Source organism: Tenrec ecaudatus, chromosome 13, assembly GCF_050624435.1.
Source record: "Tenrec ecaudatus isolate mTenEca1 chromosome 13, mTenEca1.hap1, whole genome shotgun sequence".
In the NCBI taxonomy this organism is placed as follows: Eukaryota; Metazoa; Chordata; class Mammalia; order Afrosoricida; family Tenrecidae; genus Tenrec; species Tenrec ecaudatus.
Genome location: NC_134542.1, coordinates 92,520,229 through 92,546,544, shown reverse-complemented (window position 1 = coordinate 92,546,544; position 26,316 = coordinate 92,520,229). Strand labels below are relative to the sequence as shown.

Below are 26,316 nucleotides of genomic sequence, written 5' to 3'. Positions count from 1 at the left end.
ACAAGAATATAAATAAACCTATGAATAAATTAATGTTCATGAATATATGTATATTTTTTCACTGTGGAGAAGAAAATTCTTTCAGCACAAAATGCATTTCATTGACTCAAGGTGGCCTTTGAGATGGTAGGTATAAGAATATGAACTAGACCATAAGAGGATACTGTGGGTTTATAAAGAAAGACTGCAAAGTAAAGAGTTTTGTTGAAGTTGGGTTTGGGGTTGTTTTTTGTTTTCTTTTGTTTTTGCGGGGGGTGGGCAGGGGTTCTATGTAATAATCTGCTTCAAACCTATATTAGGTATAATACACTGGAAATGTGCCAATAAAGAAAACAAAGGGAAGTTCGGTCAGTCTCATGTTGTCTAGATGAGACTACATCAACAGAGAGGTGACAAGGTGGCCATGATCAAGGGTGGTTTGTGTAGATTAGCCCTCTCAAGAGATGAGGAGTCTGTTTAAAAATACTCTTCCAGAGCCCTCTGTAGACTGACGTAGAACGAACAGTGCAGAGACTTGAAGGTTGTGTATGAATATATAATAGTTACTTTTGAAATATTTCCCCAAAGCTGTAAATGTTATGGCTGCTGTAAAGGCTTCTAGGTGAAAAGTTGCCCTCAACTCTTGTTTTAAAACCATGTACCAAAACTGAGTTTCCCCACGATATGAAAATCTCGATTGTGTGCTGAAAAAAAATAATCCTTACCTATTCGCGTCATTAAATTTTTACAAAATAAGCTATTTCTTTGCTGTAAGATACTTTTACTACAGACAATGCCTTGCTGTTTAAAAGCGTTTTCTTCATTGCAGGGTTTTACTACTTACTCTGTTTACAGATTTCAGGTTTAATGCATCCTTGCATATTAAAGAAATTAAAATATGTTTGCTCCTACACATTGAATCTGTGTAATCAAGGTCATAACAGAACTCAGAAGTGGTTAAAATTTACTTATTCAGTTGTATATTTTGTACCCTTCAAGAAAAATTGTCCCAATGTGTACATTGGGAAAATTGTATTCCAACCCAACACACTAAACAAATACAGTAGAAAGGATGTAGACAGTCTTCAGTTCTCCAGGTAAAGACGCGCCCTGGGAGTACAGTGGTTCCGGCTTTTGTTAAACTGGTAGCTTAGAAGTTTAAATCCTTGAGCCCTCCACAGGAGTGCAATGTAGCTCACTGCTTCTGGAGGGCCGTCCTACCCTGCCCGACAAGGTCACTCTGGTCAGAGTCAACTTGATGGCCATGGGCTTGATTTTGGTTTGGGTAATTAAGGGGGCAGCATTCTATCTCATTCTCCTAAACAGCAACGATGGTTTGGATTTTATCCAGCAAAGACCTAAACTATTATCTGCTAAAATCAAAGTGATTTCAAAATGTTTAAGCATCCTGTAAAAGTACTCAGATTCTAGGGAGTAAAAATTAGCCCTCCAAGAATTTAACTCATTAAGAGTAACGTTAAAAAGATATTTCTATGGTGTCATGAAAATGAATTCCATTTCCACATGATTAATCAAATTATATTTATAATAAATTATAAATAAATTTCTTACATTCTAGGAACTTACATCAAGCAACACTAATGCCAACCAAGCGAAAAATAAAACTAATTTTGAAAGAGCTATATTAGTTACTTTCAGATTCAATGGAATAGCTCATCTTTTTACAAATTAAAAGTGGAACTAGCCAAGGGAATTTTTGAGGAGTTGCTGAGGTCCTCTGAGGGTTGGAACTTATCCACAGAAAGTCAGATGATCTGTCCAAGACGCATGCATAGTACAGTATCACCAATTACACACAGCCGAGCCTCTGCTGCACACCTCCGCGGAGATGCCGTTCATGCTGAATGGTAGGATAAATGTGCTCCCTGGGGCACAGCTTCAAAGACCACTCCCAACACAGGAGAGCAACTCAGAGGCTTGGTCCTAAAGTAGTGGTTTTCAAACTATCTTTCCGTTCTTCCCATCGCAAGAAACTAACATATTACAATCCAGTAGACGACACATATTGTTGGGTCTTTTTTGTTGTCTTCAGCTTATTACTGTGCGTTAGCTTAAAGTCTTCAGAGCAGATCATTGGTTTACACTCAGCAGTTCACATCCCTTTTCTTTCAGTTCATCCATTTCAATCCCCTCAATGTAACATCAGCCCACAGCATCCCCTTGTTTCCATTTCCATTCCTTCACATTGCCTAACCTTCTGTACTTTGCCCCTGGGTAAATGATGCCCTTTGATCTTAGAGGATTGGGTAGTCTAACGCAGGCTAGGCCTGGTGTCTTAGGACTTGAGGTTCTGTTCCACATTTTTAATCCACTCTACTCAAAATCTTCTCGTGATCATTTACAGAGCAGTTGGTAGTGGGAGGTGGGCGTCCTGTAGTCCTCTTGTCCCAGGATTGTGGAGACCTATATTGACGTGGCCTGTGAGTCCACTTGGAGTGCCCATGTGTCTTTCAATGTCATTGCTCTTATTTCTTAAAAGCCCAGACGAGGTGGCTTTTAAGAACCCACCTGCTACTCACCAAAGCAAGATGACATACATGGCTTTTAATGTATATCTGAAATAAAATTTTCATGAAAAATACTCCTTTTATGTGACGCATTCTGATAAATTTTGTAATCCCATTTTATCTTGTCCTGTCTTCCTCCTCCCCCCCCCCCCCACCCCAAGGCAGCCATAACCCACGGAAGTGTTTTTCTCATAGGCTGACAGGTCTTGTGACTGTGAGCAACAGAACACGTTTGCACAGATACTGCTTACTCTGGGTATACAGTGTAAGCTTTCTTTTCTATGTAGTCTATTTTTTAAATATTGCTTGGGGTCTGCTAAAATGATCGCATGGCTGACTGATAGATCTCAGTGCTGTCTTGGAATATTCATGAGGTTATTCAGCAAATATTTATTGAGCATCTTGTATATGCTAGGCTCTCTTAGCACTGGATAAAGCCATGAACAATGGAAGGATAAAAAGTTAACTAATAATCTGGCAACTCAGCTTTCTTTGCCCAGGAAACAAAATAGATAATCCAGCAAGCTGGAATATTAGTGTGTATTTTAACTATACCATTACTGCATATTTAGAAACCAACAGTCTTACCAAGCAAGAGCCTTATCAAGACTTGTTTCATCACAAATATTAAAGATGTGATAAAAAGTATTTATCTTAAAAAAAACTTATACTGCTGTCAACAGTGAAAATAATCAAGCATTTACATTCCAGCTCTTTTCAGAGAATTATGATGTAAACAGCATGATCATCAGCAAAAAGAATCCTCATATTTTTCTGCCTCCATTGCCACCATGAGACTGACATAGTTGGCAAAGTCCTCACAGCTCAGACATCATGTTCCCCAATTCCATCTGCATCCCTTTTAAGTTGTCCCTATGTGTGCCCAGCACTTCTCGGTTGCTGATAAATGGGGTGTAAGAATGTAGACCAGCATGCAAAGCAGGGAGATAAAGATGGATAGATCTTTGTAAATGCACATTACCATGCCCTAGTACTAAGCCTTTAGAAAATAATGTCGCAACGTCTAGATATCGCCTAAAAGTTCTTTTGACTATTTTAAAGCAGTCTTAAATATAGCAGAGGAAGTTTCACTGTCTCCACCACAGTGAAAAGGGAATCATTTATTAGATTGACTAGGCCATGATACTTTCTCTTGCCTCTCGAAGCATTCATTTTTATTGAGGATTACCAGTGACCCTGTTTGCAATTAAAGTACACTTGCAAACGCAATTGATACAAAAATTGATGGGGATATTTACCCCTCACATGATTCATATTTTAGGTTCTTGTGTTTCATAGATAAAAATCAGTATGGGAAGCATGTCAAAGATGTTTTCTTACATAAAGTGTTCATTCAAATTTGGAGATGTAGATTAAACTGATAAGACATTTAAAAACATATTGTTAATCCATTTGCTCTTATATGCATACAGGCGATGTACCTATATTAATATCTAAGGGCCAGCCCTGTAGTACAGTATGGACAATGACTTCTCATAAAGAATATTAATGACTTGGAAGAACAGATAAAACTTAGAGTTACACACTATGGTTTTTAACAACTTAAAACAGCATCTAAGATTTATTAATAGGGAAATAGTCTAGGAGATTGTACTGATCCTTTTTTCTATAGAAACATGCATACACAGCATAAGCAATATGCGTGCAAAGAATACAGTTTGCCATATCTCAGAAACTGCCCCACTGAGCACAAAAATCCTGCCATTTCCTCAGTGCACTAGACCATCTCCCTCTGAGATCCAGGCATGTGATCCCTCACTGGAAAAGTTTATTTGAGTGACTTTTCCAACCTTCTTGCCTTTGAAGCCATCTCCCTCTGAGATCCAGGCATGTGATCCCTCACTGGAAAAGTTTATTTGAGTGACTTTTCCAACCTTCTTGCCTTTGAAGCCACAGAGACACTGAAGAGAAGAAATGCTGCTGGTGGTGGGACAGTTTTTTCAATTACAGTACGTAAGCAACTTACAAACTTCTTCCAAGCTTCCAGTTTGCTTTTGGTTATTGAAACAGTCCAATGCTTAGTGAATAATTTGATTTTTAAGATTCTCAACAAGTATCCTTTTATTAAGCACGAAACATCTTGGCTGCCAATTTTTAAAACAATATTAACAAAAAAAATTCCTTACATGCAATAGCATGTAAGGTTATTAGAGCTATGAAGTAACTGTTCAAGATTACCAAACCCATAGCCAGTGCATCAGTTCTGACTCCTTGCAACCCTGTGTAGCGGCATTTCCCATCATGCCACGCCCTTGGGAGGTGCTGTAGCAGGGCACTCCCAAAGCAGATACCTACACTTTATCCAGGATTACAAGAGGTTTTAATTGTCAGGGAGTGGTGCTGAGTAATTGTTATTTTCTGAAAAGGGCAGTAGGTCAACTAAGTTTGGGAGCAGGGAGTCTCAATTTTCTGCTGGAGAGCAGTTAGCTACCGGGGTTGAACCGCTAACCTGCTGGCTTGAAAAGCAACCCAATGCTTCTCCCAATGTGGCACCAAGGAGCCTTTTTAGAGATTAGGTAATTCAGAAGTAAGCAATCGCCAATCCTCTCACCCCCAGCCTTAAAAATCCACACAGACTGAAGATCTAGCTTTTGGAATGACCCCCAAGCCTTCATGAATGACTAAGAACCCGCGGACCACTTTGTGGTAAGCCTCTCCGTCTCTGTCCAGTGACTGGAATGCCTGGGATCCTGCTAGATTGACTCGGCCTCTTCCAGTTAGGGGCTTCTTCCCAGTGTCCGAGCTCTCCTGGCATTGGGCTGATAGGCTGAAGATTCCATTTTGCTGTCTCTCTTTCTACACACACTTGGCATCAAATCCTCTGATTTGGGAAGGGAAATTATGATCTCGATAGATCCATTCAACTAACATTTTTTGAATGCCAACCACGTATCAGAAACTATTAAAAATTGGGAATACAGAGGGAAATAAGAAATGATCCTTGCTTTTAGGAGTTTAGAAAGATAATTTCAATTTTCTTTCAACCGTGACAGTGGCCACAAGTTTAACCATCTGTTGAAGGTGGGAAAGCACCACACAGTATTTTCAGGCTTACTTCTTTGGGGAAACATCCCTTTCTCTTAGGAATTGGATTATATCCCCCCAATGTAAATTTTGTCAATTCCCCCCAATGTAAATTTTGTCAATGCTGACTTCCAAGCCTGTGGTTCTAATCCCATTGGGGAAACTGGTTGTCTTTGTTACGTTAATGAGGCAAGATGAACGTCAGGTGTATCTTGAACTCCTTGGCCAACTCAGGACAATGAAACAGTTGAGCAGAGAAACACTGGGATCAACTGGGTGTCAAGCCACAGGCGGATGGATCTCCATGGTACCAGCAGTAGACGCTGAAATGCCTAGGATGAGGCCCTTCAAGAGCCAGCCCCAAACCTTCCAGTACAGCCTACACTGTGATTTTGAATTTCTAGTCTCCTAAACTGAGAGAAGAAATTTGTTTGGATAACTAAGACACGTTTATATATTTTACTGTCTCCTTTTTGAATCACTGCTTCTCCGTAGAACCCCTTTCTATCTCCGTTTCGCCTTTCAAATCCCAGGTCAAATGATAGCACTGTGTAGTTTTTCTTGAGCACTTCAGTTATAGAATTAGACCCTTGTTACATCCCTGCACTAGCGCATTGCATTCTAGTTACACCTAACATAAGTGTTTTGAAGTTGCATGGCTGTAGTAACCGCTCAGTCCGTATGAATCTGAGAAAGAAAAGGGGATGTATCTACTTATTACTATGCCTAACCTCTGCGTGTGTGCAAGAAAGGCAGTGTTTTCATGTTTCTTTCACCACATAGAGCTCACTGTCCAGCAAAGTATACCTGTGTGTTGAATTGATCTGTTTGGAAAATCAAAGGAAATAGAAAATAGGTTTTAATCTACATATTATCTTTGAATGAACTTGTTGCCTTCTTTGTTATCAGGAAAAGCCCCACCCGAAATAGCTATATTTTCTTTATCATCTCAGGAATATTTAAATGGCGAACTTTTAAAATCATGTCATAAAATGGCTACTTCCTTGAATCTTAAATATGGATGTCTGTCTTGAAAATGAAAGAAATATTTTTATTTATGTAGATAAGGAAAATCTTATCTACAAAGCCTTGTACACTGTAGAGCACTCTGAAAATGTACTCTGACTCTGGCTACAGAAGTGGTGATCTGTACATTTAAATCTGTCATTATTATTTAAAAGAAAGGCAAAATGCCAGGGACTGTGATTACTGGTAAATAAGATTTTTTATTAGCTCATTTTAAAAGATGGCTTTTGAATGCAAATCATGCACAGTACCTATTTAAGGAGCTAGCAGTCAGGTTTAAAACGCAGTGAAATGTTTAAGAGGTTGATTGTTTTATAACAAATCAGAATTAATATTTAAAGCATTGTATACCATATGCCTCTTTCAGCATTTGGTATGTCTTCCTGCCCTCCTCTTTGTGGACAGTCATTATTTCATGATAATATTTCATAAATATTTATATATTTTCAAAGATATATTTTTAATCTCACTCTTTAAATGAAATGCTGAGAGCTCACGCTAAAAAATAAAAAAGAAGAAAAGCACACCGTGACAGCCAGACTTGCCTTAAAGATGTTCTAAAGGCATGTTGAATATTCTCATTTATACTTACAGACTTTTACTGTTATCGTCACACTGCCACTTCTGTTACCCAATGACGTCTCCTTTATTTGTGTGGACTTTACCACATTACAAACCTTTTGCTTCTGTCATTTTGATTCCCACGGTAACGCCAACAATGGAAATTTTCCTAAGGGGGAAAAAATCCGCAGGAGTGAAAAGATTTGCATGAAGATGTTCACCTCTGTTGTGTACAATGATGAAAATATAAGTTACAGAATGGTATGTTATCAATGGCCACTCTGTGTTTCAGGGTTAAGAATATAAATGCAAAGTCTGTATGTCAAAAAGGGAAGACACTTCTGTTCTTCTGTTACCTGACAAGGACAATGTAAAATCGTGTTTGTACTACCATTACCACTGAAAATATGTGTGTGTCAACTCAATCCCAGTTGTAGTATGAACAAACATAAAGTTTCTTATGATGGCGTAGTGCTGTAGTAGATTGTTCAAATGTTTTCAAATTGTTTAGTCATACTGCAGTTGTTCATTTTGTCCTATCTATGTAAAATTTTAAAATAAACCGAGTGTGTATTATATAATAATAACAAAATCTATTTCAGATGCATGTATTACATGAAACAGTGCATCTCTTAGGGAGAAGACCTTAGGCAAAGAGAATCAGTTCGGAGCCATGGTGACCTCATGAGTCTAGAGTAGAACTGCCCCATCGGTTTTTAAGGCTGAAGCTTTTGGGAAATAGAGCTCAGGTATCACCATTTTTAAACTGTTTTCAAAGTGATTATACTGCACAGCTGGACTTGACAAGCACTAGGAAAAATAATTGAGATGTTATATTTTCAAATAGTAAGTTCCCTGAATTTTCACTGCTAGCATATGACTTTTAAGAATATAAGTTCTGTGTTAAAAACTTTACTTATTCAAATGAAGCCTGGTATGATTTAAGGAGTCATGAATACAGAGTATCTTTACACTATCAGAGTGACCAAAATTTTTAAAATGATGATATGGCACAGCGTTGGTGAGAGAAATGATCACGGTTATCCACCGAGTTGAATGTATATTAATCCACTGCTGGAGGAATTGACAATGTGTATCCAGAGCTTTTAATATATGTAAACTTTTTGTTCTGGGAATTCCACTTTTAAGAACATATCTTCAGAAAATAATCTGTGAAGCTAGCAGAGATGTGTTAATAAAAATGTGTATGATTGTGTTGCTTTCAATATATTTTTTTAGTGCAGTAAATCAAAATATCCACAACTGAGTGAAGAAATCAGATAGTACCCAGGTTTCAGGAAGAATCTTAAAAGCTTATCTCAGAACAAGAAACCGTCTACATGAGGTGTCAGCTAAGTCCACACAGAAGGCATACATCAGTCCATGCCATCCAAGGGCTGTAAATAATAAACTCCAAGATCAGAGGAGAGGGTGGTGTTGGAGCGCACACTCTGAGCCCTTGGTTTGCAGAAGGCTCTGGATTTCAGTGAAAACCCAAAATCCATCTACAGAGCCCCCACATGGAGTTCCTTCAGCCCGCTGACCAGCGATGCAACTAGTCTTATCCTCAGTGCTCTGGAACGTGGATTATTTGTGGAGATAGTTTGGTTAAAAAGTAACATGCTGTCATTTGTTTTCCCTTGGATTGATGTTTGTCTGTGGTTTTTTGGTCCATGTTTGCTTTGTTGTTGTTGTGAGGGGTTTGGGTATGACTTTCTGTGAAATCCAGGATAGGTAAATCTACAGAGACAGCAGCTCAATCAATAGGTTCTTGGGGGCATGGCAGGAGAGGTTGGGGGGATATTAAGAATAATGAGCTAAGAATAATGAGTACAAGAATGAAGGAAATATTCTAAAATTGATTGTGGTAATGATTGCGCAACACCTTTTCACATATTTTACACCACTGAATGGTATGGTATGTGAATTTTATGTCAATGGAACTGCTCAAAGAAATCCACAACTTGGAATAAGTTCATTGTGGCATATTCAAAAATATACTAGTAAAATGATTCTTCAATTATATATGTATTACATGAAAAAGTAGAATATGTTGATAAATGAAAATGTTACAAAACTATAGTATGATTCCATTTTTGTTTAACAATGTATGTATTTGTAATGTTTGTATATATTTGCATATTGTATATATTGGAAATCCAAGGAAACGCTACATCAAAATATTAATAACTTATCCGCACAGGTACTTTTCATTTTTCTATTATACTTTTATGCATCTTTAGCTTTTTTTTTTGCTTATTGTGTTCCCCTCCACTAAGAGCAGATACTAGTTTAACAAATAAAAAGCCAAAAGCATTTTTAATGGAAACAAAACCTTTTTTTTTAATGAAACACTGTAAATTTTATCCAGCCATATGAACAAATAAAAACACAGCCTATTTTCACCGAGTCTGCCTGTGGAAAGCATGGCTATTAAATAGTTAGCAACAGCTATCTCTGAAGATGCTAGCATTCTTAAATACATTTATTTGCAAAACAGGTTTTTTCAAGTCTAAAGTCAAACTGCTTTTCTCAGTAGCATGTCACGTCATCTCTGATTACAATTAGCTGGATTACCACGGGTGAACGTTCCATGTAATAGTTCCTGGAAATGGTTGTTACTTCCTGGCTGTCGGGCGGTCCACCTTACGTCTGTTATTAATCGATGCGGCTTTGTCACTATCGTTTCCCAGGTGGCTCAGGACCGTCGTCCTCCGTAACGATAGCTGGCACCAGTCATCCTGCCATCACGAAGACAACATCTGTCCTTCAAGATGGCGTCATAGTCACCACCGCAGCTGGAAACCCGCTGCAGAGTCAGCTGCCCATTGGGAGTGATTTTCCTTTTGTTGGCCAGGAGCACGCACTTCATTTTCCACCCAACAGCACGCCCAGCAGCCATCTTCCACACCCCTTGAACCCCAGCCTCCTCAATTCTCTGCCCATCTCTTTGCCAGTGAATCAACAGCATCTCCTAAACCAGAATCTATTAAATATCCTCCAGCCTTCAGCAGGAGAAGGCAAGTCTGAGATCAACCTCCACCCTTTAGGTTTTCTCAACCCGAATGTAAACGCCGCGTTAGCTTTTCTCTCCAGTGACGTGGATGGGCAGGTTTTGCAGCCTGTCCACTTTCAGCTCTTAGCAGCCCTGCTTCAGAACCAAGCCCAAGCAGCTGCCATGCTTCCCCTGCCTTCTTTCAATCTGACCATCTCAGATCTCTTGCAACAGCAAAATCCCCCTTTCCCCTCAGTAACACAGATGACAGCCCCACCAGACCATGTGCCAAGCAATCAGTCAGAGAACAGCCGAGCTGAGACCCTTTTAACCAGCCCCCTGGGGAATCCTTTACCAAGCTTTGCAGGCAGTGACACTACTCTTAACCCCCTGTGCCTCCCAGCTGTCCCTGGGGCCTCAGGATTAATGGCCTTGAATCCCCAGCTGTTGGGAGGTGTCCTGAACTCGGCATCCGCCAACACGGCTGATCATCCAGAGGTTCCCATAGCAACCTCCTCCCAGGCAACCACTACCACAACCACTACATCATCAGCAGTGGCAGCACTGACTGTCTCCACACTTGGGGGGACAGCAGTGGTGTCAATGGCAGAAACATTGCTGACTATATCTAATAAGGCTGGGAACACAACGGGTCCAGCTAAACTCGACAGTAACTCTGTGCTGCCACGGCTATTTAACCCTCTACTGGGGACAGGCCTGCTTGGTAAGTGAAATTGTTCCACAAATATTTACAAAAGAAACGTTTTTCTAATTCTCTCTTCATCTTTTTTTTAAATGAAAAAAAATCGACATTTTGTCACACTTAAAAAATTGCTTTGTTATGTCACAGTTTGCCTAAGGAATCAATAGAATAACACCCACATACTTTCACAGTTGTACCAACACGAGGATGACACTTTCCTCTTCTCCTATTCCAGCGACACTAAATGCCATTTTAACCTACTTCCTCTTTCCTGCTAATTCTGATGCCACCGAAACCTAACTGCCCATCACTCTCTTAAGCCAAGTAGAGTCTTATTCTCCTAGCAATTAAGCACAGGTCCGAAATGTAAAATGTAACTCTTTGATTTGAATTTTAGTTGGTGTGGCATCACAGGGTTAGTATGAGCAGCTGCACTGTGGATGGAAACAATTTGAGGAAGTATTTTCCAGGTGAACTCTAAATAAGCGAAAATAAATGCTTATCCCAACAAATTGTGAAGTCAGACATGAAAATACTCAAAGCTTGACCAAGGTCAATGGAACAGCCCAACGCTGCCGCTAGATTTCTGCAGATGGCGGTTTTCCTGAGATTAGAGTCTTAAAAAGAGATTCATTTAGGAGCTATAATGATGCCAAACAAGCTAGAAAATCATGTTAGTACATATATATATGATCATATGTAACACTGTGTATGCTATGTTTATGAACAAACTACAAGCACATGCCCTTAAAGTGTGAAGATTTGTTCAGGTATCTTCAATATATTAAAAATTATAATAGCATTTATAGTTCCTGATGTTATGGAGAGTTAAAATACAGCAAAATTCCATATATTTAGCGTGGAAATCAATGAATTAAATCATCTGAAAAAGAGTATAGTTGTACATATCTCAAGTTCCAGGTCAGATTATCTAAGCTTGTTCTCAAGATGACTTCAAAGTAATTTCACTTAAGGCTTTACATGAAATGTTAATGATTAATTAGCTAATGTGGTGATCTAATCATTCTTTTTAATGATTATGAAGTTGAACTTAAATATTACTTAAAAATATGACACAAGCATAAGTTTTCTGTTATATTGTTAGCTTTTTTTGCAGCTTTAATAATAAGTGACCAATCTTTACTTCCAAATAAAATGTATTTTCCTAACACAAGTCCCTAAAATTATTGGGTGATATTTATTGATGATTCTGACTTGAAAACGGAAATATTTAAACAAGGACTTAGACCCGGTCGGGACCACTCATCCAAATCATCTCATCAAAGACTTATGCGTGCTAAGATATTCTACAACTAATGTCAACCTTTCATTTTAGGTGCACTAATAAAAAATAATTTCAAGAAATCATATCACACAGACACTTACTATAGAAGAAATTGTATGTGGATAGAACACCAACTCAATAGTCTCTCCATGATTATAAAACCAGAAAACTAATTATAAAAGACAAAACTAAATGATGTGCCTAATCTTTCCTTACCACTTAGTAAAACTTTAGGTGCCCTAGTGGGGCAGTGGTTAAGCACTTGGCTGCCAACCATAAGGTTAGCAGTTTGAAGCCACCAGCCACTCTGAGAAGAAGGTGTGGCAGTCTGCTTCCATAAGACGTATAGCCTTACACACCCTCTGGGAAGTTCTGCTCTGTTCTTTAGCGTCCCTGTGAGTCAGGTGAAAGAAGAATGACCCACATGATTCTAGCTGTAAATTTTTGTTTCAGGAATCCTCAGTTACAAAGATAAGGCATAGGATGTCTGAAGAATCGCACTGACTTACCTTTCATGTTTTTCAAACTACAGGTGACATGTCATCATTAAACAATACTTTGAATAACCATCAACTGACGCATCTACAGTCCCTGTTAAACAACAATCAGATGTTTCCTCCAGCTCAGCAACCGCAGCAGCTTCTCCAGGGTTACCAGAATCTCCAGGCATTTCAAGGACAGCCCACAATGCCTTGTCCGGCAAACAGCAACCCCATGGCTTGTCTTTTTCAGAACTTCCAGGTACTTGCCTTCCCTGGGTCCCGGTAGTAGAAAGCACTGTCTGGATTTGCCTAGACACGTCCTTTGGTTCAAGGAGGCAAAGGTGAGACACTTTCACCGCCACCTGCTGTTGCTTCTCGTTAATGGGCATTGTTGAAACGTTCCAACTATTGGTATAAACTGTTTTGTCTGAAAAAATCTCAGTAATCCTTTGGGAGCTGTTGGTTAAAAGCTGATCCTGTTACGTTCTGTACCCCTTCGTGCTTTCCCATAGCTCTCAGGATTAAGACCTGCCCTCTTAGCAAGCCCAGCTTGTCAAGCACAGTCTAGCTCAGGCCCCTCTTCAGTCTCCCCTGGCTGTTCTCCCTGCCTTCAGCCCCGTGGTCTTTCTTTAGTTCAACAAACTGAATTAAGTTCCTGATATACCACAGACCTACATGGAGAGATTAGCACTAAAAGAATATAAGAAGAAAAATATAGAAAATTATATATGTGTGTATAACTTTGTGGTAGAGGAGCTTCTTTATGCAAGGCATACACCCATGAAACTAAAAAGATCAGGAATAGTAGAGTTGAATATAGAAAACTTTCACATCTCTCTATTATAAAGGGTAAGGAGCCCTGGTTGTGCTGTGGGTGGAGCACTGGGTTGCTCGATGCAAGGTTAGTGGTTTGGACCCATCAGCCACTCGACAGGAGAAAAGGGAGTCTGATTTCTCTCATAAATAGTTTCAGCCTGGGAACCCTTAGGAAGCACTTTCACTCCATCCTACAGAGTTCCAATGAGTCAGAATCCAATCAATGACACTGAGCTTATGAGCGGATAACCTGATCTTAGCAGCCCACGGTTAGTACAGACAACGTTACAGACAAATGGCAAACCAGGAGAAAATATTCACGTAGCACATAACAAAGAACTAGCGATCCAAATATAAGTAGAGCTCCTACAAATCATGGACAAAAAGATACTTGGTTAGAAAAATAAGCAATGGATACAAACAGGCATTTCACTAAAAAGAAAAGAAAAGATAAACGAGGAATAAACATGGAAAGAATGTTCCAGTGGCAGCACTGGTGCTTCCACCAGCTTGAGGACGGGCCTTTCGGAGGCTCACTTCACAATGTGCCAGCGTTTTGGAACATACATGATATTTTCTACCCAGAAGTTCATCGTTTTTATATTTACAGAAATCCTCATAAGTGAACGTAGGGCACATAACAAAATAGTCATTACAACATTGGTTTTGTGTGCCACAAATTTGAAAACCTCAATTTTTGACACACAAAAAAGGCAAAACTTAAGAAACTCTAACTTTTGGTTCGCCAATGGGGAAATCATTAAATGGATTCTAGTACAGTCATCAGTCCAGTAGCTCAAAAGAGTGGGTAAGTCCCGTGATCTGACACGACAGAGCTCTGAGACTGCAGATCCGCACTCACTGTTACTGAGCTGATTCTGATGCATAGCTGCCCTCCGAGGGCTTCCCAGACTGTCAATCTTTACCGGAGCAGAAGCCTCATCTTCCTCCTGAAGAGCAGCTGGTGGGTTTGAACCACTGTCCTTGCGATAAGCAATCAATGTTTACCCTTACAATGCCACCAGGAGCACTTGTGCATACGAAGAGTACAGCCCCGCTTAAGAGAAGGGAGGGAGGGAATAGACGCACACCTCAACGCCGTCATGGATTAAGACGTGTGAAGGATGTACCTGCACTGGCTACTTCTGTGCAAGGAAGTGGGGTCAGGTAGGAAAGTATGGGGTGGGCAGCAATGATGAAGAACATTTTCCTTTAGTGACTGAAGATATTGATGCATTGTGTAATCAATTAATTTAGAAAGGAGGTGGAAATATCCAATCACGCCACAGAGAAAACCAGTAAGATAAAACCCAAAGTGCCTCCATTAGATTCCCCCATTGAAAAAACCCCAGGTGATTGAATGCAGTCTTGGTAGAACGGTGAGAGCAGAAGCTAAATTGCAGTGGACAGGAGGGTGAATGAGAGGTTAGGAATTACACAGGTGAGTTACACCTTCAAACACGTAACTGTGAGGCACACAGAGAAATGGGTGGTGCTCCAAGGAAAGTGTCAGTTGAAATGCAAACACTAAACATACAGAAGTCATGCAAAGATGCTGAAGCAAAGAGGCAGAAGGGTAGATGTTGAACAGAGATGAGAATGGATGGAAGTTGAGGCAAGGTCTTTGACTGGGTTGGTGTTTAGAGCCCAAGTGGAGGATTTAACCTCAGATCACAGAAGAAGTCCTTGCACTGAGAAGCATGATAAGATTAAGGATATAAATAATTACATATATTTGCGGAGAAGTACGTGAACAGGAGCAGGGGAGTGTAGAGAATAAGAAATTCGGGGAGAAAGAAAACCATTTTCGCTGTTGAATTCTTCTAAAAACAGTGCAGGAGATGGTCTAGAGCAGGCTTCAGTGGATGAATGGCTATTTGGCTAATTGTGGAGAATGCGTGCGATACATCACTAGAGGATCACAGCAGTGATGGGCAGCCGTGATCCCCCAGCTGAGGGTAGAAGCCATACATTCCCGTACCCAGTATTGCTCAGTCTCTCACGGTACCTACTAATAAGACTGTTGCCTGGATCGAAGAGTGGGATTTCACCTGCTAGGTGTGCACAGAGGATGGTGACAAGAGAGGTGTTGGTATGTGGATGGGTCTCCAGTTCTGGTTTAGGAGGGAATGATGTAAAACAGGAATTGATCATTGGCCACTGAGGTATCAAGGGCCTGAAGCAGTACTTCTTAGGTGAAGGTTAGTACATTTAGAATAAACTTCCACGACTTTTGAAAACTGCACTGAACTTTCTGTCCCTGAGGTTCGGGTATGCTCCCCCGATGGGCATTTCCTGCCTTCACGCTTATCAATCCACTGTCGTTCCCATAGAGAGCTGTTGTCCTGCTGAAATCGTGTTCTTTGGTTCAGCTTAGGGGCTGGAGAGCATCCGTTGCTACTGCACCTGAAGGCTTGAAAAACGGAGTGTTAGGTCAGACGTGTGTCATTGCTTAAGAAAGAAGAGAGAGAGAGAGAGAGTTTCCCTTTGGTTTATTTAGTTAAATAGAAACGACAGTAAATTAAGAATGGTGTTCAGGCACAAGCTCCCTTTGTCATCTGAACAGTGCCCGTTGGGGTATGTGTTACTGGACCATCTCTTTGAAGCCCAAGTTGCAATGGCACGAATCATGGTTAGTTAGTTATTACCTGAAGAGATTTTCTGTCCAAACACCTGAAGTCGTTTTTTTCTAGTGAATGTTTCATAATGATTTAAAAAACAAACAAACAAACGTTGAATACTTTCAACCCAAGAGACAACAGCCAAATAGAACCAAGACAGACGCCCTTCTAGGCAGAGGGAGGTTTCATTTGCTTTTTTAAGTAGCATTGTCTCGTTACATTGCCTTTCTTGTTATCCCTGTCTTCGGGTGAATCTTGGAAGGACCGTCTTTCTCTGTGAGGCCTTCCAAGCTTTGGCTCTCTCTCACTGCGCCCTGTCTGTTTCTTCAAGGTGAGAATGCAGGAGGATGCAGCTCTCCTAAACAAGAGACTGAACAATCCGCCCGGTCTCACAGCGCTTCCCGAGAACCCCAACACTACACTTCCGCCTTTCCACGATGCACCTTGTGAGCTGCAGCCGCGGAGAGACCCACCTCTTGGGCAGCCAGTGAAGGACGGCCTCGTCGTGGGCGGCCAGGGGGATGCGTCCGTCGATGCCATTTACAAAGCGGTCGTGGAGGCAGCCAGCAAAGGCATGCAGGTTGTCATCACCACTGCCGTCAACAGCACCACTCAGATGAGCCCCGTCCCGGCGCTGAGTGCCATGAGTGCCTTCACCGCCTCCATTGGTGCCCCGTTGAATCTCTCCAGCGCCGTCAGTGCGGTCATCCATGGGCGGAACGTGGGAGGGGTGGACCCCGAGGCCAGGCTGAGGAACACAAGAGGGCCTCGGCTGCCCGCGAACCTCGACCACGGGAAGAACGCCAACGAAGGAGATGGGTTTGAGTATTTCAAATCAGCAAGTTGCCAAGCATCCAAAACACAGTGGGATGGGGAACAGAGTCCTGGAGCGGAGCGAAACAGGTGGAAGTGCGAGGAATTTTTCGATCATTCAGGCCGTCTCCACAGTAGTCCCTGTCGTGAACGATCCAACACTGTCTCCACACTGCCCTTTCTGCCTGGGGAACAGCACCCAATAATGTTACCGCCAAGGAACTGTCAAGGGGACAAGATTCTGGAAGAAAATTTCAGGTATAATAACTACAAAAGAACTATGATGAGTTTTAAGGAGAGACTAGAGAACACGGTGGAAAGATGTGCACACATTAATGGGAACAGAGCCCGACAGAGTCGGGGCTTTGGGGAACTGCTGAGCACAGCAAAGCATGACCTAGTCCTAGAGGAACAATCTCCAAGTTCCTCCAATAGTTTGGAAAGTTCTCTGGTCAAAGACTATATCCATTACAATGGAGACTTTAACTCCAAAAGCATTAACGGGTGTGTGCATAGTCCATCCGACGCTAAAAGCGTTAGTAGTGAGGATGGTCTAAGGAATGCAGACTCCCCTTCTTCCAATGAGTTGATACATTATAGGCCAAGGACGTTCAACGTTGGCGACTTGGTCTGGGGCCAAATCAAAGGACTGACTTCTTGGCCTGGAAAATTAGTAAGAGAAGACGACGTTCACAATTCATGTCAACAAAGCCCCGAGGAAGGGAAGGTATAGCAATCTCTCTCCATTGTCAAATATTAACCTTTTCTCAGTGATTGTTTTATGTGGCCATCATTTTAGATTTGAAAGTAGGCTCCTTGGTGACTCTTTGAGCTCTCAGAGTCTTCTTGGGGGCGTGTTGGAACAAATTTGTAGATCCAACTAGGGCTCAGGGTGACTCTAACCCAAGAACTACATTTCCAGAGTTCCCTCAGTTCTGCCTTCCTCCCTGCACTTACCTAAACCTTCCTTCCAAACCCAGATGAGGAGGACATGTGGTGATCATGGGGGGGGGGGTACCTATGGGGGTCTAGGTGTGTGGCAGAGCTGGTGTCCTTCTACCCATCCATCAGGTGACAGGAAGTGTGTCCCCAATTGCCAAGGGGCAGACCCTCCACTGGCTTACATTTGGGGAAGCTGAGAAAGAGAAAATCCCAGTCAGGGCTGCGGCAGTTTCTGGTAGCAGCAGGTATGTCTGAGTCCAGAATGGTGTCTCCTTTCAGGAACAGATCTGGGGCTTTGTAGCATATGGAAATGTTTATCCACATAGTCTGGTTCTACTTAACACAATCTGATCCTATAAATTAAATGAAAACTCCTCCATGAAACTTCCATTCAATTTAGAAGAAATTAGTAGGGGTCTTCTGGATACTTTCCCCTCGTAAATGCTTGCTTCTGAGAAAGGAAATGGGATTGGGGTGAATTGGCTCACTAGGCAAGAAATATGTAGAAAATGTAAAGTAGATAGATTTATATCTGACCAAGAAGAGATCATTATGCACATTCCCCACATATAATGAAAAAACATCTCCCTAGGTATTAAAAATGATTCTTAAAGGTAAATACACATAGATATGTATATTATTCTCTTAAAGAGGATATTGTGTGAAGCCATTTCAACTCCACTCAAAATGCCACTGGCACTTACTTAATGGCAGGAAACCAAAAGCATTTTTTCACCAGTACAATAAAAGGATTGTCTTTTTCCAAGTGGCTAGGAGGTCCTTAGAGCCTTGGCTTATGATGCCTGATATGTACTGGTCAGGATACACTCTGGGCATAATGCTTTTCCCTTTGATAAGAAAATGAATTCCATACTCTTCTCCTCAAAATGTTTTATTCTCTGTTCTCTCAGAGACCAGCCTGGCATTCTTCAGGTTGACAAACCTAAATGTTATTGACGGTTTATTCAAGAAATAATTGGAAGCAGCTCAAATGAGCTTGTCTAGCATAGGTGGTACCTCTACAAACACAAGAGGTGGACTTTGAACAATTCCGCGCTCTTTGCCAACGCACCATCTTTCATATGTGCCAGTTTACAGAAGAGCTTTAACTAAAGAGAAGTTTATGGCCGGCCATCCTGGAAACATTCTCCCTGCCCTAAATACCTTGTCTAAATATCTTTGTATATTCTTGGGAGAATAAAGGCATGCACGTTTATCACGCTTCACTTTAAACAATGGCCCTAATCTAGTTTTTTATTAAAAATCTAGTTTTTTATTAATAAAAGGTACATTTGCTTCTGTAAATCAAGTGCCCCTTCTCCCAACGATTTGCATTGTGATTCTGCATTTTCAAGTGAAAGCCTTCATGATAAAACTTATTCTAGTAATTTAGAAAAAAGCTTTGAGGCACACATTTACAGGTAAAAACAACTAGAAGCATAGAAAAAAAAAGTTCAAGGTCGTGCACGAACTATTTACAGGTTTCCTTGCTCTCTGAAAGTAGCGCATCCCCTTGAAAACTTTTGAAAGCGGAATTGGCATCAACTGAACACTCAGTTACCAGTAGCTTATATGGGACACATTGTTACGCATTCCCAGACCCCAAAATTATCCCACCACATCAGACCCAAGAACACACAAACCTAAAATAACACCAACATGCGGTGTTCCCGGACACCATCCAGAGCTGTGCAAGCGGATGCTGAAAGGAGGAGATCCTGGGAAGGACTTGGTGACCCCCCTCGAGCCACCCCGAGGTGGCACTGCCCCCCCAAAAAAATGCTGGAGAACAGTTCAAGTTTCAACTATTTTGTAAAATCAAAAATCCTCTTCATCTTTGTTCCTGTTAGAGAAAACAGATACTAATTAATGTAGACCTTTTTTGAAAAATTAAATCATTTTATTGGGGGCTCTTATAGCTCTTATCACAGTCCATCCATCCATTGTGTCAAAAACATTTGTTCATATGTTGCCATCACCACTTTCAAAGCATTTCCTTTCTACTTGAGTCCTTGATATCAGCTCCTCATTTTTCTCTCCCTCCCCCACCCTCCCTCCTTCATGAACCCTTGATAAATTATAAATTATTATTATTTTCATATCTTACATCATCCATTGTCTCTCCACCCACTTTTCTGTTGTTCATCCCCCTGGAGTGGGAGTTATATGTCAATCACTGTGATCAATTCTCCCTTTCTCCCCCCACCTTCCCCTTATCCTCCTGGCACCTCCATTCTCATTGTTGGTCTTGAAGAGTTTATCTGTCCTGGATTCCCGTGTTGTGGGCTCTTATCTATAGCACTGTGCATGTTCTGGTCTAGTCAGATTTGTAAGGTAGAATTGGACTCATGATAGTTGGGGGGGGGGACGGGAAATGTTAAAGAACTAGAGGAAAGTTGTATGTTTCCTTGGTGCTATACTGCACCCTGACTGTTTCATCTCTTCCTTGTGACCCTGCTGTAAGGGGATGTCCAATTGTCTACAGATGGACTTTGGGTCTCCACTCAGCACTCCCCCTCATTCACAGCCATATGATTTTTTTGTTTTGGGTCTTTGATGCCTGATACCTGATCCCATTGACACCTTATGATCACACAGGCTGATATGTTTCTTCCATGTGGATTTTTTTGCTTCTCAGCTAGATGGCCATTTGTTTTATCTTCAAGCCTTTAAGACTCCAGATGCTATATCTTTGGATAGCTGGGAACCATCAGCTTTCTTCACATTTGTTTATGCACCCGTTTGTCTTTGGCGATCATGTTAGGGGAGTGAACATCACAGTATGCCGGAGTAGTAGAACAAAGTGTTCTTGCGTTGAGGGAGTACTTGAATGGAGGTCCAATGTCCATCTACTACCTTAATATTTAACATATAAATATAAGTACATAGATCTATTTCCCTATCCTTATATAAAAATATATTTACATATGTGCATGCCTGTATTTACACCTCTATAAATGTTGTTTGGCTCCTGGTTCTTCTATTTCCTTTAACTTTTCTCTTGTCCCACTATCATGTTCAGCCTTCATTGGGGTTTCAGTAATTCCTCGCTGTTACACTGCCTTTGATTAAGCTCTACTAGGCAACCTTGGCCCTTCTCTCCATCAATTTTAGTTCATTTGTTGTTCCCTTATCCCTGGGTTGGCTGGCACCCCCTTCCTTTCTCCCTTAATGTAGATCTTTCGGAAAAGCAAACTGGGGAAGGTGTGGAGTATCTAGTAAGTAAGGTAAGCAAAGACTTATTTTTGCTTTCTTACTCATTTGTACAGTCAGCACAAGTAAGTAAGCACCAATAAGCCCATGCTTACCTTGCCTCCTGGGAACTTCAGCACTGTCAGAGTTTGTTAATTTGAAAAGATCCTTTTGAGTCTGCAGGACAGTGCTGGGTTTGGGAAATGGATGCCAGCCATACCTAGAAGCAAAATATTTGATGTGGTGGATAGTAAAATTAGTAAGTAAGCACAAGTTAAGTCAGTGTTTACCTCGATTATTGGATAATCGGACTCTGGGTGGCAGAAAGCTGTATTGTTTAAAACCCAGTACAACAGCCTTAAAAGCTCGAGGACACTGAACTTTTCCCCCGCCCTACTTGTTTCAGGACCTCTTTTTTTGCACACAAGTACTACTTCACAAACACTTTTTTTTAGCTTGCAGTTCATAAAACAAAGGTGCATTCTGGACACAAGTCTGCCTGACTCCAAACCAAGTAACCTTTGCCTAATTCAGTGATGGTCCTGATGCACCAAGAAAAAAACTCACATACAACATCTGTATAAGACAAACTATGATAAAACTGAGAAAAAATTTGGCAGTATTTTTTGTCTGTACTCTCAAACAAGTAAACCAATTACAATGTAAATTTTATTTACATAAGATCCCTTTGTCCCCAACAATGTTGGATGAATGAAATCTTCTTGGTTAATAACCAGACTTCTGTTTTTGAAAAGATAAGCAATGCATTAGTTTCCCATCTGTTTGCCGTGGAAACATGTAAGAGACAGAGAGATGACTCCGTAAACAATGTATTTATTAAAGTGAAATCTTATTCACTCCACCTTGCTAAGGTGGGGCCAGTTTCTCCTGGTGTGTTATCTTTGTAGTGTCTCAGAAGAAAAGGGCTTCTAAACACTTTTCTTACACATTATTGTTTTTAAAAACTTTTAGCCTTCCAACTCTTCCTAATCTATTTCTATCCCACCAAAGGGAATTTATCCAAGATTCTGCCAGATCACACCAGATAAAATCTATGTTAATTCATGTTTTAGAATGAATAAATCATCTCTCCATCCCACAAACCTATCAATTATTATCTTCCGTTACAATCTTTGTTCTCAGCGTCTGCAGTCTTTTTGGAAGCAGGCAGAAGTAGAAAAATAAATAAATAACAAGATGGCAGGTTACTAATCCAAAACAAGTCAGATGCCTCTGCGTTTCTTCAGGTTGTATGAGGCTAATGCCGGAATCGGAGTCCTGATACTAGCCAAGGGCCCAGGCCTCCACATGGTCCATTCCCAAAGAAAACCCCTTGACATCAAGTCAGGTCTGCCTCCAAGTGACTCTGTAGGACTCTTGTTAGGGTTTCAGAGACTGTAACTCTTCATGGGAGCAGAAAGCCTCATCTTTCTCCCACGCAGCAGCTAGTGGGTTTGAACCACTGACCCTGCAGCTAACATGGTGCTTTAGCCTCTGTGCCATACCTCCTGCATTTTTCCTAGTTGATATTTTAGCTGCTTGTGTTTTTCAAGATAGTGAATGACGTGGTTGGCTTTTGATCTTGTTGTTAGATAAGCAAGTCGCTTCTGTCTCTTAAAAAATCCCACACGTACTGCCATCGTTTCCGTTCCAACTTCTAGCAACCCTGCAGGGCAGACGAGAACTGCCACTGTGGGGTTCCAAGGTTCTGAAACTTTATGGGGACAGAATGCTTCAAATTTCTCACTCAGAGCACCTGGTAAGTTTGAACTGCTGACCTTGTGGTTAGCAGCCCAACCTGAAATACACTGCTCATAGGGACTATGTACAACCGAGGGAAAGTACAGCCCAGTACTGAACCATCCTCACAATTGTTGTTGCTGAAGCCTATTTTTGCAGCCAGGGTGTCAGTCCATCTCCTGAAGAACTTCCTATACTTCACTGGCCCTCTACCAGATGCGCTGTCCTTTTCCAAGGAGTGGTCCCTCTTGATAACAACCAAATTATTTCAGACCAGGTATCACCATCCTTCCTTCCTAAGGTGCATTCTGGCTGCACCTCTTTCAAGACAGATTTATTTGTTCTTTTGTCAGTTCACAGTATTTCAATATTCTCTGCCAGCATCATAATTCAAATGCACAGATTCTTCTTCAGTCTTCCTTTCACACACATAGCAGGTCATTGAAAACAGTATGTCGGGCATTTACAGCGGTCTACCTATGTCGGGCATTTACAGTGGTCTACAGCATGTACATATGTAAATATATTTATATATGATGATGGGGAAATAGATCTATGTGCAAATATTTATAGGTTTAGTATTAAGGTAGCATAAGGACATTGGGCCTCCACTCAAGTACTCCCTCAATGCAAGAATATTTTGTTTTATTAAACTGGCTTTCCATGATGCTCACCCTCCTGACATGATTGCTAAAGACAAAGGGGTATATAAGCAGAGGTGGTGAAGAAAGCTGATGGTGCCCAGCTATCAAAAGATATAGTGTATGGAGTCTTAAACACTTGAAGATAAACAAGTGACCATCTAGCTCAGAAGCAACAAAGCCCATATGGAAGAAGCGCACCAGCCTGTGTGATCACGAGATGTCTAAGGGATCAAGTATCAGGCATCAAAGAACAAAAAATCATATCATTGTGAATGAGGGGCAGTGCAGATTGGGGACCCAAAGCCCATCTGTAGGCAACTGGACATCCCCTTACAGAAGGGTTGCAGGGAGGAGATGAGCCAGTCAGGATGCAGTGTAGCAACGATACAGCATACAACTTTCCTCTAGTTCTCAAATGCTTCCATCCCTCCACTATCATGATCCCAATTCTACCTCACAAATTCGGCTAGACCAAAGGATGTACACTGGTACAGATAGAAACTGGAAACACAGGACAGATGATCCTTTCAGGACCAGTGGTGAGAGTGGCGATACTGGGAGGGTGGAGGGAAGGTGGGGTAGAAAAGGGGAACCGATTACAAGGATCTATATATAACCCCCTGCCTGGGGACGGACAACAGAAAAGTGGGTGAAAGGAGATGTTGGAGAGTGTAAGATATGACAAAATAATAATAATTTATAAATTACCAAGGGTTCATGGTGGGGGGGAGGATAGGGAGGGGAAAAATGAGGAGCTGATACCAAGGGCTCAAGTAGAAAGCAAATGTTTTGAGAATGATGCTGGCAATAAATGTACAAATGTGCTTGACACAGTGGATGGATGGATGGATTGTGATAAGAGGTGTACGAGTCCCCAATAAAATTATTAAATTTTTTAAAGGGAAACAAAAGTAAACAAAGAAAGGCAAAGAAAACACTGTGGCATGCGTCAGACTCACTTAAATCCTCAAAGTGACATCTTTTCTGTAACCCTTTTCTAACAGGTTTGTCCAGGGCAAAGTATGGTTTGATTTCCTGACTGCTGCTACCATGAGCATTAATTGTGGATCCAGATAAAATAAAGTCCTTAACAACCGCAGTATTTTCTCCATTTATCTTTTTTTTTTAATAAAAGGTAGTTTATTATTTTATACAGTTAATATTAAATAACAATGAAAGGATACAAAACTAGATTATGTTGTAATAAATAATTTGAAAAGAGTAATAAAAAGATTAAATAATATCTGACAAAACAGTAAAACTGTCATTTAAGATATTTCCAGATTGCTTCTTGATTGGTGTCCTCACTTGCAATATTATTGGCTTTTGTAAGAGCATCATGAACTGTGTGTTTTATCCTTTTTTTTTCTTTTCTTTTTTTACATTTTATTAGGGGCTCATACAACTCTTATCACAATCCGTACATATACATACATCAATTGTATAAAGCACATCCGCACATTCCCTGCCCCAATCATTCTCAAAGCATTTGCTCTCCACTTAAGCCCTTTGCATCAGGTCCTCTTTTTGTTTTTTTCCCCTCCCTCCATTTTCTCCATTTATCATGATATTGTCTACAGGTTTAGCTTAGAGGATTTTGATTTTCTTTACATTGAGTTGCAATCCATACTGAAGGCTGCAATTCTTTTTTTGGCCTCTTACAGCTCTTATAACATTCCATACATTAATTGCATCAAGCATATTTGTACATATGTTGCTGTCATTTTCTAAACATTTATTTTTATTTTGAGCCCTTGGTGTCAGCTCCTCTTTTTTAGCTCCCTCCCCCCACCCTCGTGACCCCTTAATAAATTACAAATTATTATTGTTCTCATATGCTACTGGCCACTGTCTCCCTTCATCCACTTTTCTGTTGTTTATCCCCCTTTGCTGGGGGATGGTTTATGTGTTGATCAGTAGGACCAGTTCCCCCTTCCCTTCCTCCCCACGCCTTCCCCCAATCCAACTGGTATCATCACCACTCCTATTTCTGTTCCTGAGGGGCTTCTCTGACCTGGATTCCATGTGTCTTGAGCTCTTATCTGTACCAGTGCACATACTCTGGTCTAGCCTGAAGTGAAAGGCAGGACTGGGGTCATGATAGTGAGGGGGAGGAAGTCTCAAGGAACCCAGGGGATATTGTGTGTTTTGTCAGTGTTATACTGAGCCCTGGTTGACTCATCCTTTCCTTGTGACCCCTCTGTGAGGGGATGTTCTATTGTCTGCAGATGGGGTCTCTGCTTTGACCCCCTCATTCTCAACAATATGTTTTTGTTGTTGTTTTTTTGGGGTCTTCTGGTGCCTGTTACCTGATTTCGTCAATACCTCATGCTTTCCCAGGCTGATATGCTTCTTCCATGTGGGCGTGTTGCTTCTGAGCTAGGTGGCCACTTCTTTAACTTCAAGCCTTTAAGACCCCAGATGCTAGATCTTTTGGTAGCCGGGCACCATAGCTTTCTTCACCACATTTGCTTATGCACCCACTTTGTCTTAGCGATAGTGTTGGGAGGGTGAGCATCAGTCGAGGGAGGGCTTGAGCAGAGGCCCAAAGTTTGTTCACTTCCTCAGTGTATTGCCATATAAATATAGGTACATAGGCCAATACCTCGACTTTCATGAATTAATGTGCTTACACAACTCCACACCTATGTTTATACCTCTACCCATATCCATAGCTTTGGTTCCTGCACCTTTCCTCTGTTTCCTTTTATCTTCCTCTTGCCTCACCATCATGCTCACCCTTCTTCTGCCTCTTAGTAATTCCTCTCAGCTGGACTGCTGTTGTGCCAACACCACCAGGATCTCTATGTCCTCCTCATTGTTGATTTTAATTCCCTAGTTGTTTCCTTGTCTATGGCGTTGTTTGCTCACCTCTCCTTTCCCCTGTCTCTTCCTACCCCCAGGTCCCTCCAGAATCATTGGTCCTGGTGCTTTGTCTTTGGGC

At 41.1% G+C, this 26,316-nt stretch overlaps 1 protein-coding gene across 8 annotated transcripts in view; it reads left to right on the top strand.

The window, feature by feature from the left end:
* Window positions 1-26,316, top strand: part of MBD5 (methyl-CpG binding domain protein 5) — a 457,957-nt gene that overhangs the window by 385,216 nt on the left and 46,425 nt on the right. For 7 of the 8 annotated variants that reach the window (XM_075529832.1, XM_075529830.1, XM_075529834.1 and 4 more), the window contains 3 exons: window positions 9,833-10,858; window positions 12,655-12,863; window positions 16,373-17,581. In XM_075529832.1, the coding sequence (XP_075385947.1) occupies window positions 9,833-10,858; window positions 12,655-12,863; window positions 16,373-17,581 (2,444 nt within the window). The remainder of the gene's footprint in view (window positions 1-9,832; window positions 10,859-12,654; window positions 12,864-16,372; window positions 17,582-26,316) is intronic. The other variant, XM_075529836.1, reaches the window with a different exon arrangement.